This window comes from Peromyscus leucopus, chromosome 4 (genome assembly GCF_004664715.2).
Source record: "Peromyscus leucopus breed LL Stock chromosome 4, UCI_PerLeu_2.1, whole genome shotgun sequence".
NCBI classification, from domain to species: domain Eukaryota; kingdom Metazoa; phylum Chordata; class Mammalia; order Rodentia; family Cricetidae; genus Peromyscus; species Peromyscus leucopus.
Genome location: NC_051066.1, coordinates 14513060 through 14526719, shown reverse-complemented (window position 1 = coordinate 14526719; position 13660 = coordinate 14513060). Strand labels below are relative to the sequence as shown.

Here is a 13660-nt window from a genome sequence, read left to right as displayed (position 1 = left end):
CCTTTCTCTACAGTAGTTCTGGAAAAATGTTTATTTGTGTTTTAAAGCCCGGCCCGGGCTACTTCTTCTTCTTTTTGGACACCTTGAGCTTCCCCTCGATCAGCCGTTGGCCCTGTTTCTTTATCTCGGCCCGCGAAGGGACGTAGCTATGGTCCACGTCCGCAAACTGGAAGGTTTCTGCACAGGCAAGAAAGGAATGACTTTCCAGAGACCCACCCCCCTCCCCACCCTTACCCGTTTGCTTTTCTGCTCCGATGGGCCTTCTCTTGTGTCTGGAGCTCATCTCACAGATGGACCGATGACTGAAGACCCTCTGTGATCTGACCCCTGCCCTAAGTCACCCAAGGCCAGGTGCCAAGGAACCAGGATATGCCAGGATCACCCATACTAAGCCATCCTTCTCTGTGCATCCTGCCCTGCCTTTGTGGCAGAAATTCCACTAAAGGTCTGGTCTGAGCTCCCTTATGGCCCATATCATGGTATGCCCCTTTGTCTCAGAAAAAAAAAAAAACAATAAATTCTCATAAAGGTTAACCTCTGTCACCTCTATTAAAACCTTTCCCTTTAGCACGCAGTCTGCCAGTATGCTCTAGTCAGACAGTGTATGCCATCTCTTGCCTTGCGTTAGTTCCAGCTGTAGTCCCTGTTCCCCATTTTCCATCTCCTCCCTGTGGCCGACATCTAGGGCCTCACCTATCATGTCCTCCTCTTGGTCCTCAAAGGTAATTCTGGTATTATGTTTCTCCTTTAGAGTTGATGATTCCAGGGCGTCCTTCACCTTTGCGTCGACCTGCAGGGCAGCACCCTTATCAGCTTGGAGAGGACATGGGTTTTGCGGGTACCCCTCCATGGCCCAGGGCTACCTCCTCATTTCTGGACTGCGTTTGCATGCGGTCAGCCAGATATGTGAGCTTCCCCTCGCAATAGTCCAGCTTGCTATACACATCAAGGGTGTCAGATATTGATAATTGTTTCTGTAGGCCAGAGGAGCAGCTTGTTTTTCTGGTGGCCCCACACGAGGACCCTGTGCACAGCAGCCCCCTCCACCACCACCCCGCCCCCAGGGCTGGTACCTGGGTAGTTGGCAAGGTGATGCCGATGAGCCGGATGTAGAGGTTGTCAATGCCCGTCTGAATGGCCAGTAGCAGCTGCTGGCTCTTGGTCATGTTGTTGTGGGCCAGCTGGAGCCTTGCTTCTTCCTCTTCTAGCATGCTCTTCATCTTTTTCTCAATAGAACTAAAGCTGTGGAGGAGGTAAGCACAGCAGTAAGAGCGGGACAGTACTCAGGGCCCACGGGGTCCTGCAGCAGGGGTTATATCAGCTTCAGGGGCTCATAAAGTCAGCTTCAAGCCTGTTGAGTCCTTAGCTCTTCTTTAGATGCACAGGTCTATTGGTAATCGATATGTACAGCTAGCTTGTACCCGCGGGGCCGTCCAGCAGCCCGGGAATCAAGCTTGTACCCGCGGGGCCGTCCAGCAGCCCGGGAACATACCCAGCAGAGCTGGGTATCTGGTGGAATTTGAGCAGTGCCTCTTCCAGTTCCAGCTTCTTCATCAGGGCCTCCAGCTGGGTCCGCCGCTCCTCACAATCCTCCATCTGCAGCTCCAGGTTCTCCTCTGTATTCTTCTGAGCCAGGAAGCGGCCAGCTATGTCCTAACCAGTCCAGGGCAGAAAATAACAGGTGTGGGCCTGAAAGGCAGTAGGGCCTCATAGCCCTGCTTTCTCCTGGGCTCCTCCCAATGGATAGTGCGGCTTCTTGGTACTTGGGGCCCAGTCATGACACTGAATACTTTTTGGGCGCTAAGGCTTATGAAGGGCTGGGCAGAAGGGGAACCTGTATATGTCCTGATACATAGCTTTCATGACAGGCAGAGGGTAAGCAACCCCATCTACCATGAAGAGACCATGTATCACCTTCAGTCAAGATGCTGTGGCTGGGAGCTCAAGGCCCGACAGTGGAAACTCAGGTAGGTCTATGACAGTTGTTCACTGTGGCTGTCAACCTGGGAAGGGGCTAGAGTTGTGGTGAGAGGCCAGGTCCTTAGCCTTTGGACTTTCAAATTCTGGCAGACTCTGTCCTGTACGTAGGATATGGTGGGAACATGCCATCCATATGCTGGGGGTATCTTCATACCTCAAAAAATCCAGACTTTTTCCAGGCTCGGGAGCATCATGTTTGGGAACGTCCAAGGGGAGGTTAAGCTTTGTGAACTTTTTGCAGAGCGCCCCAGGCCCTGGCCTAGCTTAGCCACCCTCCCAGTGCCAGGGAGACTTACCCAGAGGTGGGAGCACTGTACAGCAGATTTGACCCTCTCCACCAAAGCCGTCACTTCTGTCTGGTATTCCATATCTGCTATGGAAGTTTCTCTTTTCCTCACTGGGCAGAACAGAGGAGGAGGGCCTAGTCGGTGTGTAGGAATGGCTACCTGGTGGCTTTACAGACACTCAGGCTTCAGAGAAGACCCCTAGGATGTTGGGTGCCCTCATGTGACCTGTACCTGTTCTCCCCAGCCTGACCCTTCAGAGTACCTTGGGAAACTCAAGGACAAACAAGGACCAGGAGCAGAATTGCAGCATGTGGCTCTGGGGAGCAGTTCTGAGATGTCACTGGGTGGCTGAGCTCTAGCTGCTAGAGATAGCGTCTCTGCAGCCACCTTGTGCCATAGGCTCTCCGATTCTTCAGGGACAGTCAGGGAAGAGGCAGGGGCTGTCTGTCTTCCTCACCCTAGTGACCACTGGCCTCATGGTACCTGGCCGGGCAGTCCCAGTCATTGCCGGCTACTGGAGACCTTGGCTGTACAAGGCAAGGAGCTGAGACTCACCCTTCGTGGTGTCCATACTCATCAGATTGGAGGGGAAATCCAAGTCCCTCCGGCCCTGATGGGAGAAAGAAGCAGGTGAGAATGAGAACTGAAGGGTCCTCCCAGCTCTTCCCCACCCCCATGGGTAAGGAGAGCCATGGGGTACGGCTTAAGATGTACACGGCGGTACTTCTCGCTGGTCTCCTTGGTGTGGATCTTGTCAATAAGCTTCTTTTGCTGATTCAGCCGGTTCTCTCGTGCCCTTCGCTCCTCGATGAAGGACGCCTCCCCTTGCCTCATGTTCCTCTGGGGACATAGAGATTCAATGGGGATACTGCCCCACCAAGGGTCCTCCTGTGGTTCTAAAGCCAGTGGCCAGTTTTCAGTCTTCATCTTATTGGATTGTGGAAGGAAGCTGGCCATTCTTTTCTTCTTCCTGGCTCCCACTGTCCTCTTGGGAGCCCCATTGCCTCTGTGGTGCAGAGACTCCTGGCTAACACATGCCTACTGACTTTCCCTCTAGTCCAGGCTCTCTTCTTTCCTCTGGGCCCTTGCCTTTAGTTGCTTCCTGGCCTATTCCACTTAGAACCCATTAAATTGGATTTAACGTATCTAAAAGTAATTCACCCCTTTAATTCTCAAAGCTGGGCTCTCCTCCAGTCTGCTTTTGTGGCTGAAAACTCTCATCCTTCACTCCTTCCTTCCTGCTCTCTTTCTCTCACCCACTCCTATCACTAAAGCTCACTGTGGTCACCCCTTAAAGACTTCCCTGCCCTGTCTACTTCTGGCCACCCCCACTCTACTACTGGCCTGGCCACACAGTCAGTAGTTCTGCTCTGGCACCTTCTGGCACCTGAAGTTAATGTGTGCTATTATAAAACACAATCTGGCCGGGCAGCGGCGGTGGTGCGCACCTTTAATCCCAGCACTCGGGAGGCAGAGCCAGGAGGATTTCTGTGAGTTCAAGGCCAGACTGGTCTACAAAACGAGATCTAGGACAGGCACCAAAACTACACAGAGAAACCCTGTCTCTAAAGACAAACAAACAAACACCCCACAATCTGTGGTGGGTTTTTTTTTTCCCTTTTCCTTTCAAGACAGGGTTTCTCTGTGTAGCCCTGGCTGTCCCAGAACTCACTCCATAGACTAGGCTGGCCTCGAAATCAGAGATCTGTTTGACGCTGCCTCCTGAGTGCTGGGATCAAAGGCGTGCACCACCACACCTGGCATAAAGCACAGTGTGGTCACGTGTCCCTCTGTGTTCTCCGAGGCTGTAAGGCTGAGGATGCTGTAGCCTCCACTGACTCATGCAGGGAAGCTATGTCAATTTCTGTGCACTCACATGTGGCAACAGCTTTGGCTTTTCTGCCCTTTCTCCTCCTGAGCTCTAATTACCTCTGGACTTCACTGGTCCTTCAGAGCCCATTCCAGCATATTTCCTTGGAAAGCCACCCTAGAGACTTCTGAAACCCTTTGCCTCTGTCTGCCATACTGAACTAGATATGATGAGGTGGACTACTAGAAGAATTGCCCATTTCGGGAGGATGGGGCTTGCTGGCCTCCCTAGTCCTATCTCCCTAGAGACAGGGATCTTGGTAGTGACAAGGTGAATAGATGCCCATTGTCCTGGCCACATCTATTATGGCCTCTGTGCCCAAATTGACTTTCTCTGTCCCCTGGGTGAGCAGATCAGCTGGTAAGGCTAACAATGATGGGTAGTGTAGGCACAGAACGTCCAGATAGGTCCTGAACAAGACAGGATCAGGTGATCCAGCTATTGACGGCTCCCCAATCCTGGGACTCACCTTGACCTCATCAGTAATCATCATGGCATCTTGGGACATGACTGTCATATCTGACAGCTCCGAGCAGTAGTTGGTCACCAGGTTCTGAAGTTTGTCTAGCTCTGTGGGGTAGCCTGCCAGCACCTATCAGGATGGGCAAAGGCAACAAGGTCATGAAGCCATGGGCTCCTTTGGTGCCATCATACCTTATTGCTGGCTTTCCTGAGCCCTCTGGTTCTCTTCCATCCTTCACTGTGTGAGCTCTGGGGATAGGATAGAGGTTCTGATGTGGCCCAGCCTCTAGGCAAGTCACAGAGAAGGAGAAAGAACTGTTCTAGTATGGAAAGTCATTGGTGACCTATGGACTCTCACTACCCAGGACAAGAGGGTGTGAGGAGGTCTCAGCAAAGGCCAACTCTAAAACCAAAAAACCCAGGAGGGAGCTAGGCATTAGTGATGCACACCTTTAATCCCATTACTTAGGAGGCAGAGGCAGGCAGATCTCAGTGAGTTTGAGGCCAGCCTGGTCTACCAAGAGAGTTCAGGACAGCCAGTACTGTTAGACAGAGAAACCTTGCCTTGAAAAACAAAAATCAAAAACAAAAAACCTCCAGGAGGGTTTGCTTGGGGGGGCATCTTTGGTCTGAAGTGGAACAGAAAGGCTTGAAGGATGGGCTTGGAGCCAGATAGGGCTCAAAGCAAAGTCCACGTCTAAGCAGCTAGCTGTGTGATTGTGGGGTAACACCTAGCCTTTCTAAGGCGGTCCTGACTTCTTTGGAAGGTTTCTGTTAGGATGCAGGGAGAAATAAGATAGCGTACTTAGCACAAGGCTAGGTGCATCGTGGGCAAGGACGCTTAGCTATCGATATTTTGTTGTTAAAACCTGCCCATGCTGAGTCTTTGCAGATTTTACAAAATGTGGATATGGGGATTTGATTCAAGTATGTTTGTCCTGGAGAGAAAGTTCTACAAAGAACACGCAGGTGAAGGAGTGTGGGGAGGGGTGGACAAAGGAAGGAAGGGTGGGCAGGGCCTCCAGTTGAGCCTCCAGCACTAGGGTCAGGTAAGCAGGACAGACCAGAGCATGATGCTGAGATCCTGGCTGAGGGATATGAGCCCAGCGGGGAAAAGCTGCTGCATCTGCCCACATACCAACGCTTTCTCTCCAGTGATGCCATGTCACTCATTTACCTCCCTTCCTCAGGGCAAAGGCATTAGGGCTTTCTCCTGGCCACCTCTCCAGGCCTGTCCACCACGCTGCTTTCAGTCGCCTGCTGCCCTGAAGCCCTTTTTCCCTCACTTCCACTGCAGATGCTCTGCTCTATGGGAGCCATACTGGGAATGTGCTCAATGAGATACACGGCCATGGGTCCCTGGGACTTCCCTGGGCCAGAATTTGCCTCCTCCTGGCTTCCCAATACAGAAAGCAGGGTAGCCAGATCCAAAGTGGGCAGGAAGCTGTGTGCTCAGCATATTTCGGGAGGTGGGAGATGAGTCTGTCCCAAACCAGGTTAGGAGACTTCCTGGGAGGGGAGTACAGCCCACCTCTGACCCTCAGAGACCCAAACTAAACTATTTAATATGTGAAAGAAAGAGTTCTGTGGTTTTGTGGTGTGTGTGTGTGTGTGTGTGTGTGTGTGTGTGTGTGTGTGTGTGTGATGATTTGCATCTGTTTTTGAGATGCCCAGGCTGGCCTGGAATATGTAATCTTCCCATCTTAGCCTATAGAGTGCTGAGCTCACAGACCATGCTACCATGCTCAGGCTTCAGCCCCTCAAATGGGTCTACCCCATAATATGCTTGTGTGGAGCAACAAAAATGACGTTCTCTAAGCAGTTTCCACATACTTTTAGGGCCGCTTTGCTGGCTGCTTGCAATAGAGTTGCAGGTGGGGCTCCCTGGGTGAGGGGCTCACCTTCTTCAGGTAATCCAGCAGGTCTGTGTACAGCATGTGGATGTTCTGGCTGGTGGTGATCTTGATCGTGGTCTTTTCAATGTTGTTCTCCAGCTGGCGGATAACCTGATGGTAGTGGTGGAGTTGGATCATTGAAAAGGCTTGGTAACAAGACCCACCTCCCCACAACCGCCAATCAGGTGTGAAGGGGCGAACCCTGCCCAAGGAGGGCACAGGGTGGCGGGCTGGGCTTTCACACAAGGGTGTTGGGCTCCCCTAGTCCTGCCCCTGCCACCATGCCCTGCAGACGAAGTCATTATTGTACATCTTAACCACCACCCGGTCACCATGTGTAAAATGGCTTTGATTCCCAACTTCATGTTTACAGCTGTGTGATAAAAACATTACCTCAGATCATCGGTTTTCTGCTCTTTGTTAGAAAGTTTTCCTGTTTGTACACAGCCATGTAAGGGCACGGACTAACCGAAGGGTCTTGTCCATCCGGAGGCCCCACCCTTCTGATGTAGTCCCACCCCTCCGTTGGAGGCCTGTCTCACCTGCTAAAGTGTTTTTCCTCTTACAAAGACCCTCACCAAACCGAGACGTCCTTCCCGCAGAACCCTGCCTAATCAGCGGTCCAGCTCTGATACAGAACCCCTGTCTGAAGGTGGTACTCCGTCCCTTTTACAGAATCTCCACATCCTCCGGCGCAGACCCACCCCTTTCGGAGTCATGCTTGCTGAGTCCCGCCCCTCCCGGAAGCTCGGGCGCACCGCCGGAGCCTCGCCCCCGCCCGGTCCCCGGGCACCTGCAGCAGCTTTAGCTCCTCTTTAGTGGCATCTGGCTGGTTCCGCAGGCTGGCCAGCTCCCCTTGCAAGCTCTCTAGCTTCTGTCCCCGTCGACGAGCCAGATAAATCAGCACGTTGTGTGCATTCACACGGTCGAAGACGTACTTGCGCAGCTTCTCCCGAGCCACCTGGGTCCAGGAGGGTGCCCGCGCGTGGGTGCGAGAGGGAGCGCTGCGGGGATCCCAGGAAGGCTGCAGGTCGGGGACCCGCAGCTGCCCCACGGGAACACGCGCTTCGCCTTCCGCCGGCCTTGTAACATTTACTTGGGGCGGGCCTCAGGGACTGGGGCTGAGAGGGACCAGGGATCCTTTAGGTACCCTCCCCTCTGCCTCGTTACCTCCATAGAACTGCGGCAGTGTGCCAGCCTCATGGACGCATCCTTCGCGCAGGCCTTGGAGATGGTCCACTGGTCATACTGTGGAGCGGCAGCGGCTGAGCTGGGAGCCTGGCCCTTTTGCGTTCCCCTGGGCACTGATGTACTCAGACATAACCCCCAGGACCTTTTACTCGCCGCTAGCCCAGCAAGGAGACCATTGGTCCTGGGACCCCTGAGCAGAACACGCAGGACCCCTCCAGGGCCATCCCTGCTCGGGTGTGATGGGGCCCCCAAAGGAAGTCAGCGAGTCCAAGGTAGTTGCTACTGTAGGTGCTAAGCACTCCGGGTGGATGTTGGGGAACTTGCCCTGGGCACCAGTCACAAAAGTACAAGCCTTCTGGTCCAGAGAAAGGGTTAGGTTGTGTGCTTGTGTTAAGTGGGCCACCACCTCCTAACCCCAGACTGCGAAGGGGGTGGGGCTTTTGCACCTTCTTTGCCAAAGCCCACTCGTGGGCCCCTCGACGGAGGTTGCTGCGCAGAAGGCTCATTGTGGCCTTGTTCTGTGCTGTTTTCTCCTTCACGCCCTGCATCTGGAGCGCCCGGCATTGTTCTGTAGGTGATGGAGGGAACAAGATTACCAGATGGTAGGCCAAAGCACTGGCTGAGAATTTCAGCAAAACATCCAGAGATGTTTTGTCCCGGAATATGGCATTGCCTCGGCGACCTCTTCCCCCTCCCTGTTCTGGAAGACCCAGGCTTCCCTGCTCTAAGGGGTAATCTACAAGGCTCTCCAGGGTTGGATGCAGGGCAGTAAAGAGGGTGAGGCCAAGACCAGGGATGGGAAACCCTTGTCTCTTTCAGAGTTCCCGTGTCTAGAAACAGGCAGATCCCTTTCCAATCCCTCTAACTTTGAAACAATATTGTGGTAAATGTGTAAATCTCCCTGGAGCTCCCCTCACATGGTGGGGCCTTCTGTGACCTTTGCCCACTGTGGGGGCCTGGCTGGGTCAGTGCATGGCAAGTTGTCTATTGGCAAGCCCGAGTGGCAGTCCCCGGTGGGAGGCTCACCCTGGAGCCGGGTGATGGTCCTTAGTTCCTGTATTTGTGCCTCCACAGCTGCTTCATTGTGAACCTTCATGGTGGCCTAAAAGTCCTCCAGGGGTCCTGTGTGCCTCTCACCCTCCCTGTGAAGTTGCCAGCTCAACTGAGCCGGAGCTGAGATTGTCCTTGGAATTTCAGGTCATTGTGATGGGACCAAGATTCTCAATGCCCAGGGAACCCTGAAATCCCATCCTTCTAGAATTTCCTTCTCAAGGTCACTTCTGGGTGCCTGTCCTAAGGGAAATGAGTCTCGAGGCTGCTGCTTAGGAGCTCTGTTGGACACCAGAGACCTCTTGGTGGTGGTGGGCAATTTCTGATGGCTTAGTATAACACCTCCCCCACTAGCCCCCCTGCCCTGCTTGTCCCCTCCCCTGCTCCCAGGACCACAGAGCAGTGCTTGGTGAGACCTCTCTCCCCAAGCTCCTAGTTCAAAGCCCAGGCACTGGGTGACCTGGTACCCCACCCCAGCTTCTGCCCATCACTGTTTCATCTCTTCCAACTTCCCCAGCCTGTCTGGTGCCACCCTGCTTGACTCCTGCCTCCCTCAGCCCCCTGGACCTTGGATCACAAATTATTAGCAGAAGCAAGTCCACACATCTATACCCCACCCCTTCCCTTAGAGCAGTGTTCCAGGAGCAATCAGCAGCCCAGAACACCGTGGGGTGCGTGAGACAGACACTTTCCGCAACCTCGCCTGCGTGGGTCTGTATAACTAAGTACCGGCGGGTAGCTTACTTTTCAGACATTTAGTGCATTTAGTCTTCGGTCTGGGACTAGAAGGCTGGATCGGGGTGTTACATGGCTGGTTCTTCTGCTGTGTCTCCCCTTGGCTGTAGATGCTTTCTGCTCCTGTGATCCCATGTGGGTGGCCCTCTGTGCCCATCTGTGTCCTGATCTCCTCTTATAAAGATGCCAGAAAGACTAGATTAGTCCCCATAGCGTGAGTTAGCCCTAATCACTTCATTAAAGGGCTCATCTCCAGTAGTTGCCTTCTGAGGTCCTGTGGGTTAGGACTTCAGTGTATGACTTTATGGGGGGGGGGGTTAGGTAGAACATGTGTATAACACAGGACACATTCGTCTTGATTTTCCTATGTCCTGTCACATGAATTCTTTACCTTCTAGCCACTTTCCTGTCCAGTCTGAACTCTGTGTTCACCCCCCTGCCTCCCTTCTGGTCTATGCCTCATCCTCAAGAGGGCTGGAAGGACCTGCTATGGCCATGGCTGCTCACCTTACCTCCCTAGTTTTTGGTGGTCCAGCTTGGTATCCAGCTGAGGCAGAATCTACTTACATCCCCTGGTATTGGCTCTTTTCCCTCAGATACAGAACTCCTGAATTTTAATGGGACAAATGGCTGTCCAGAGCAAGGCTGCCTTCCCCGGTTTCCTTCCAGTAGATGTACCATGTGACTTAGTCCTGGTCAGGAGTGTGTATACAGACATGGTGGAAGAACTGCCCGCCTCCCTCTTTCTTCTTCTGGTTAAATGGGCTGAAGATGCAGCGGCTGGCGCTGGTGGAGCCACCTGGCATGATGAGCTGGATCGAGAAGTGGGCGCCATTACAACAGGGAAGAGATTGGAGGAAGCCGGGCTCCCTGACCTCAGCACAGCTCTTAAAACATGGCTGGAATTTGAAGATGGCTTGTCCTCCCAAGCTCATGCTGGGGTCTTAAACCCCCACCCCATTGTGAGGTTTAAGAGGGTAGAAAACAGGACTGTGTCCTTCAAGGTAGGGCTTTTGAGAGGTGATGAGAATTTAAGTTACCAGGGCATAGCCACCATGGTCAAACCTTGATGGCTTTATAGGAAGAGGAAGCGACATGTGTGTGCTGGTTCTGGTCATGTGATGACCTGGGAGATTTTGCCAGAATGACAACCTTGGGCCTCCAGAACCATGGGATAAAACAATTTTTTTTTTTATTATAATCTGCCCAAGTCTGTGGTGTGTTGTTGGCAACAGCACACACACTGATAGGCCACCTACCTAGATTTCTATAAGAAAACTAACTTGGCTCAAGCTTCTACGATGTGAGGCCCGCTGCCACTCTGCCCACTGCTTTGTTCTCCCAGACCATCCAATTGACAAGCTCGGTAGAGGTGTAGGGGCAGGCTAAGGCCACGTCTTTGTGCTCCTGGTTTGATGCCAAGGTTGGGACCATCTCCGTTCTTTTGAATGGGGCTGGTCTACCCCTCTCCCTTTGTAGCTCTGCTGCTTGTTCCTTGGAGAAGGGGCCTCACTGAGCCCAAGCCCTGCCTGGGCTCTGGCTGCTCCTACCTCTGTTCTGCTCCTCTGCCTGTGTTGTGTGGCTGCAGACTTCCAGGAGGAGAGGATTGGTGTAACTACATGGCCCAGACGGCTGGAAGGAACATCCACCCAGTTCTGGGATTCTGCATTAGGAACTTCTCGCATGTCCTCCAGTGTCAGCTGTGTGGCCACAGAGGTGCACGATCACATCTTCTCATCCCTACATTCTTTTTGTTTGTTTGTTTTTGTTTTCCCGAGACAGGGTTTCTCTGTGTAGGCCTGGCTATCCTAGAACTCACTCTGTAGATCAGGCCAGCCTCAGACTTAGAGATCTGCCTGCCTCTGCCTCCCGAGTCCGGGGACTAAAGGTGTGTGCCGCCGCCGCCACCACCACCACCACCACCACCACCACCACCACCGACCCGGCTTTCTTTTTATTATTACACCTGTATTTATCTATTTCATGTGTTCCTGGGCATGTGTAACGGGAACCCATATACCACAGTAGAGATTAGAGGACAATGTGTGGGCGATGTTACTCCTTCCATCATGTGGTTCTTGGGGATTAAACTCAGTCATCAGGCTTAGCAGCAGGTGCTTTACCCACCGAACAACCTCACCGACCCTGGTTTAATGGCTTTAGAGCTCAGGTGGGAAAAGGTCAAGCCGTTTATTAGCCACAACCCTTCACAATTCTCCATGGACTTGAGGCACAGAGGTCCCCAAAGGACCCCAAAGCACCAGAGAAAATACACAAGTCTTTCACCACTTGCAGGCTGCTACCCCCCACAGTTGTGTGTAACAGGATACAACCCTTTCTGATATCCTGGCTTCTTGATGCTCTGGAGGAGACCCCTCCCCCCACCCCCAATCTCTCAAGCCCTTTTCTGAACTGGACTCCTGGGCGGGTCCTGGATTTGGGGCAGCAGTGGTCATCACAGTTGTCAGGTAGGCCTGCCCATACACACTCCATGTTTGTGTATGTGGTGAGGTAGAAGGACCAGCCTGGAGTTAGATGGTGTCAAAGCCCAGGATTTTCCCTGCTTCAGCTCCTCCACACCCAGCAGCCAGAGCTCTTCTAGTTGGGATGATCTGTAAGAGGCAAAGGGAGTCAGCTGATTCATGTCTGTGGTTTTTGAGGGCCCCTGACCCTGATCTATCATGACAAGAACGGAGCTTCGGTCAGGTGTGGTTACACAGGCTTATAATCTCAAGCCTAGTAGGTAGAAGCAGGAATTCAAGGCCAGCCTGGGCTACGCACCCTTCCTCAGAAGAACAAAATAAACAAAAATCTGAGTTCTGTACCAAGGACAAGCAGGCCTGAGGGCCACCCACTTGGTTTCAGGGTCTCAGTCCCAACTATTTTGGGTTGCCGGTGTAACTGCTGTGCCTTGTCCCACACCTTACAAGGCCCTTCCCTCTGTCTCAGGGTCACCCTAATTTCCTGGATCTTCCTCCAGGTGTGCACTGCTCAACCTTCTAGCCTCAGCCCCTCTGTGGGGAAACAAGACTGGCTGGCGGGAAGAGGACCAGTCTATTTGAGTCTCATGAGCTTGTCTTCCTGAAACTTCTTGCTGCCCCTCTGGGGCCCTCTCACCTGTGGTCACGTCTTTGGGGAGTTTCCCGGTCTCCAGGAAGAGCCAGAGATCTCTGCACTTCTGAGACTCCGTTCTGGTCACTCTGTAGCTGGCCACAGATCCTACAACTGGAGATCAGGAAGCAGGAGGGTGGTGGGTTGGGGACCTCAGCTTCCGCACCCTGTGCGTGAGCTCCAGCCATCACTGGGGCTGGATCACAGTCGGGTCTTTATCGGAAACACACCAATATTGTAGAGTCCCCGGCAAGGGATGTATTTCAGGGCCTAGGCACCCACCAGGGAGAACTCACCGGCAGCCACCAGGAAGCTCCACTGCACAGGGTATGGAAACTTCCGCTTAATGAACAGCTGCAGGCCAAAAGTCGCACCAGTGCCTGCCAAGAGCCAAGGAACCACTGGTCAGCCTGCAAGGTGATGGTCTTGGTGACTACAGCACCTGCAGTGCAGGAAAGATGACTTGGCGCCACCTTCTGGGCAGACAGGGTGGGGCAGCAGGTTACAATTTTTTTTTCCTTTTGGGTGTGATCTTTTTGCGCCCCAAGACCCCTGGAACCAGCCTACCTGTGACAAGGGTGAAAACGCCCTTCATGAAGGCGTTCGACTGGCACACGGCATATTCCTCGAGACCCTGGGATGAGGGTGGTGGTGTTCATGGCTCAGTCCCCTTTCCTTCTTCCCTCCTGCTCCTCCTTTGGGCACGACCTGGCCTTGGAGAGGGACACTGGGGACTGGATATATCCCACCCTCCCCTAAACTCATCCAGCGTCTCTATTCCTATGGCAGGAGGGTCCCCCCCTCCGCCGCCCCCTGACGGGGCTCCCCCTGCCTTCAGGTCAGCTTCGGAGGCCTAGATCCAGCACCCGAGGCCAGCCTTCTCACCGGGTGTTTGGCGGCCACCGCATCATCCACTCGGGACAGGCCCAAATTCACCATGGTTGGTCAGGTTCCGCCAGGGAAGATAGTCAGCCTGGAGGCGGGGTGGGGCCTAAGACTTGGGCCTGCGCAGAACGTAGCAGAGAGGGTCAGGTCCCCGAATGCCCCGCCTAAGGGGAGGAACCTAGAGGAGCTCAGGA

At 53.4% G+C, this 13660-nt stretch overlaps 2 protein-coding genes across 7 annotated transcripts; both read right to left on the bottom strand.

Annotated features, from left to right (window-relative positions):
- Positions 1 to 11: 11 nt before the first annotated feature.
- Positions 12 to 10609, bottom strand: Ccdc183 (coiled-coil domain containing 183). Of its 3 annotated transcripts, XM_037204691.1 has the most exons (15): positions 10270 to 10607; positions 9480 to 9644; positions 8132 to 8253; positions 7665 to 7742; positions 7288 to 7455; positions 6501 to 6605; positions 4607 to 4729; positions 2982 to 3107; positions 2823 to 2877; positions 2277 to 2377; positions 1493 to 1653; positions 1074 to 1242; positions 864 to 974; positions 694 to 790; positions 12 to 177 (listed from the first exon to the last, which is right to left on the bottom strand). In XM_037204691.1, exons 1-15 carry the CDS (start codon positions 10403 to 10405, stop codon positions 59 to 61), a joined length of 1836 nt encoding a protein of 611 aa, XP_037060586.1. In that variant the 5' UTR covers positions 10406 to 10607; the 3' UTR covers positions 12 to 58. The 3 variants fall into 3 exon arrangements, with proteins under 3 accessions (XP_037060586.1, XP_037060587.1, XP_028724609.1); XM_037204692.1 differs by lacking the exon at positions 864 to 974 and having other exon boundaries at positions 10270 to 10609; XM_028868776.2 differs by lacking the exons at positions 9480 to 9644; positions 10270 to 10607 and adding an exon at positions 8712 to 8882.
- Positions 10610 to 11641: 1032 nt separating this feature from the next.
- Tmem141 (transmembrane protein 141) lies at positions 11642 to 13660 on the bottom strand. 4 transcript variants are annotated; one of them, XM_028868778.2, is made up of 5 exons: positions 13467 to 13613; positions 13149 to 13215; positions 12878 to 12961; positions 12588 to 12695; positions 11642 to 12082 (listed from the first exon to the last, which is right to left on the bottom strand). In XM_028868778.2, exons 1-5 carry the CDS (start codon positions 13518 to 13520, stop codon positions 12069 to 12071), a joined length of 327 nt encoding a protein of 108 aa, XP_028724611.1. In that variant the 5' UTR covers positions 13521 to 13613; the 3' UTR covers positions 11642 to 12068. The 4 variants fall into 4 exon arrangements, with proteins under 4 accessions (XP_028724611.1, XP_037060578.1, XP_028724614.1 ...); XM_037204683.1 differs by having other exon boundaries at positions 13149 to 13294; positions 13467 to 13556; XM_028868781.2 differs by having other exon boundaries at positions 13149 to 13308; positions 13467 to 13549.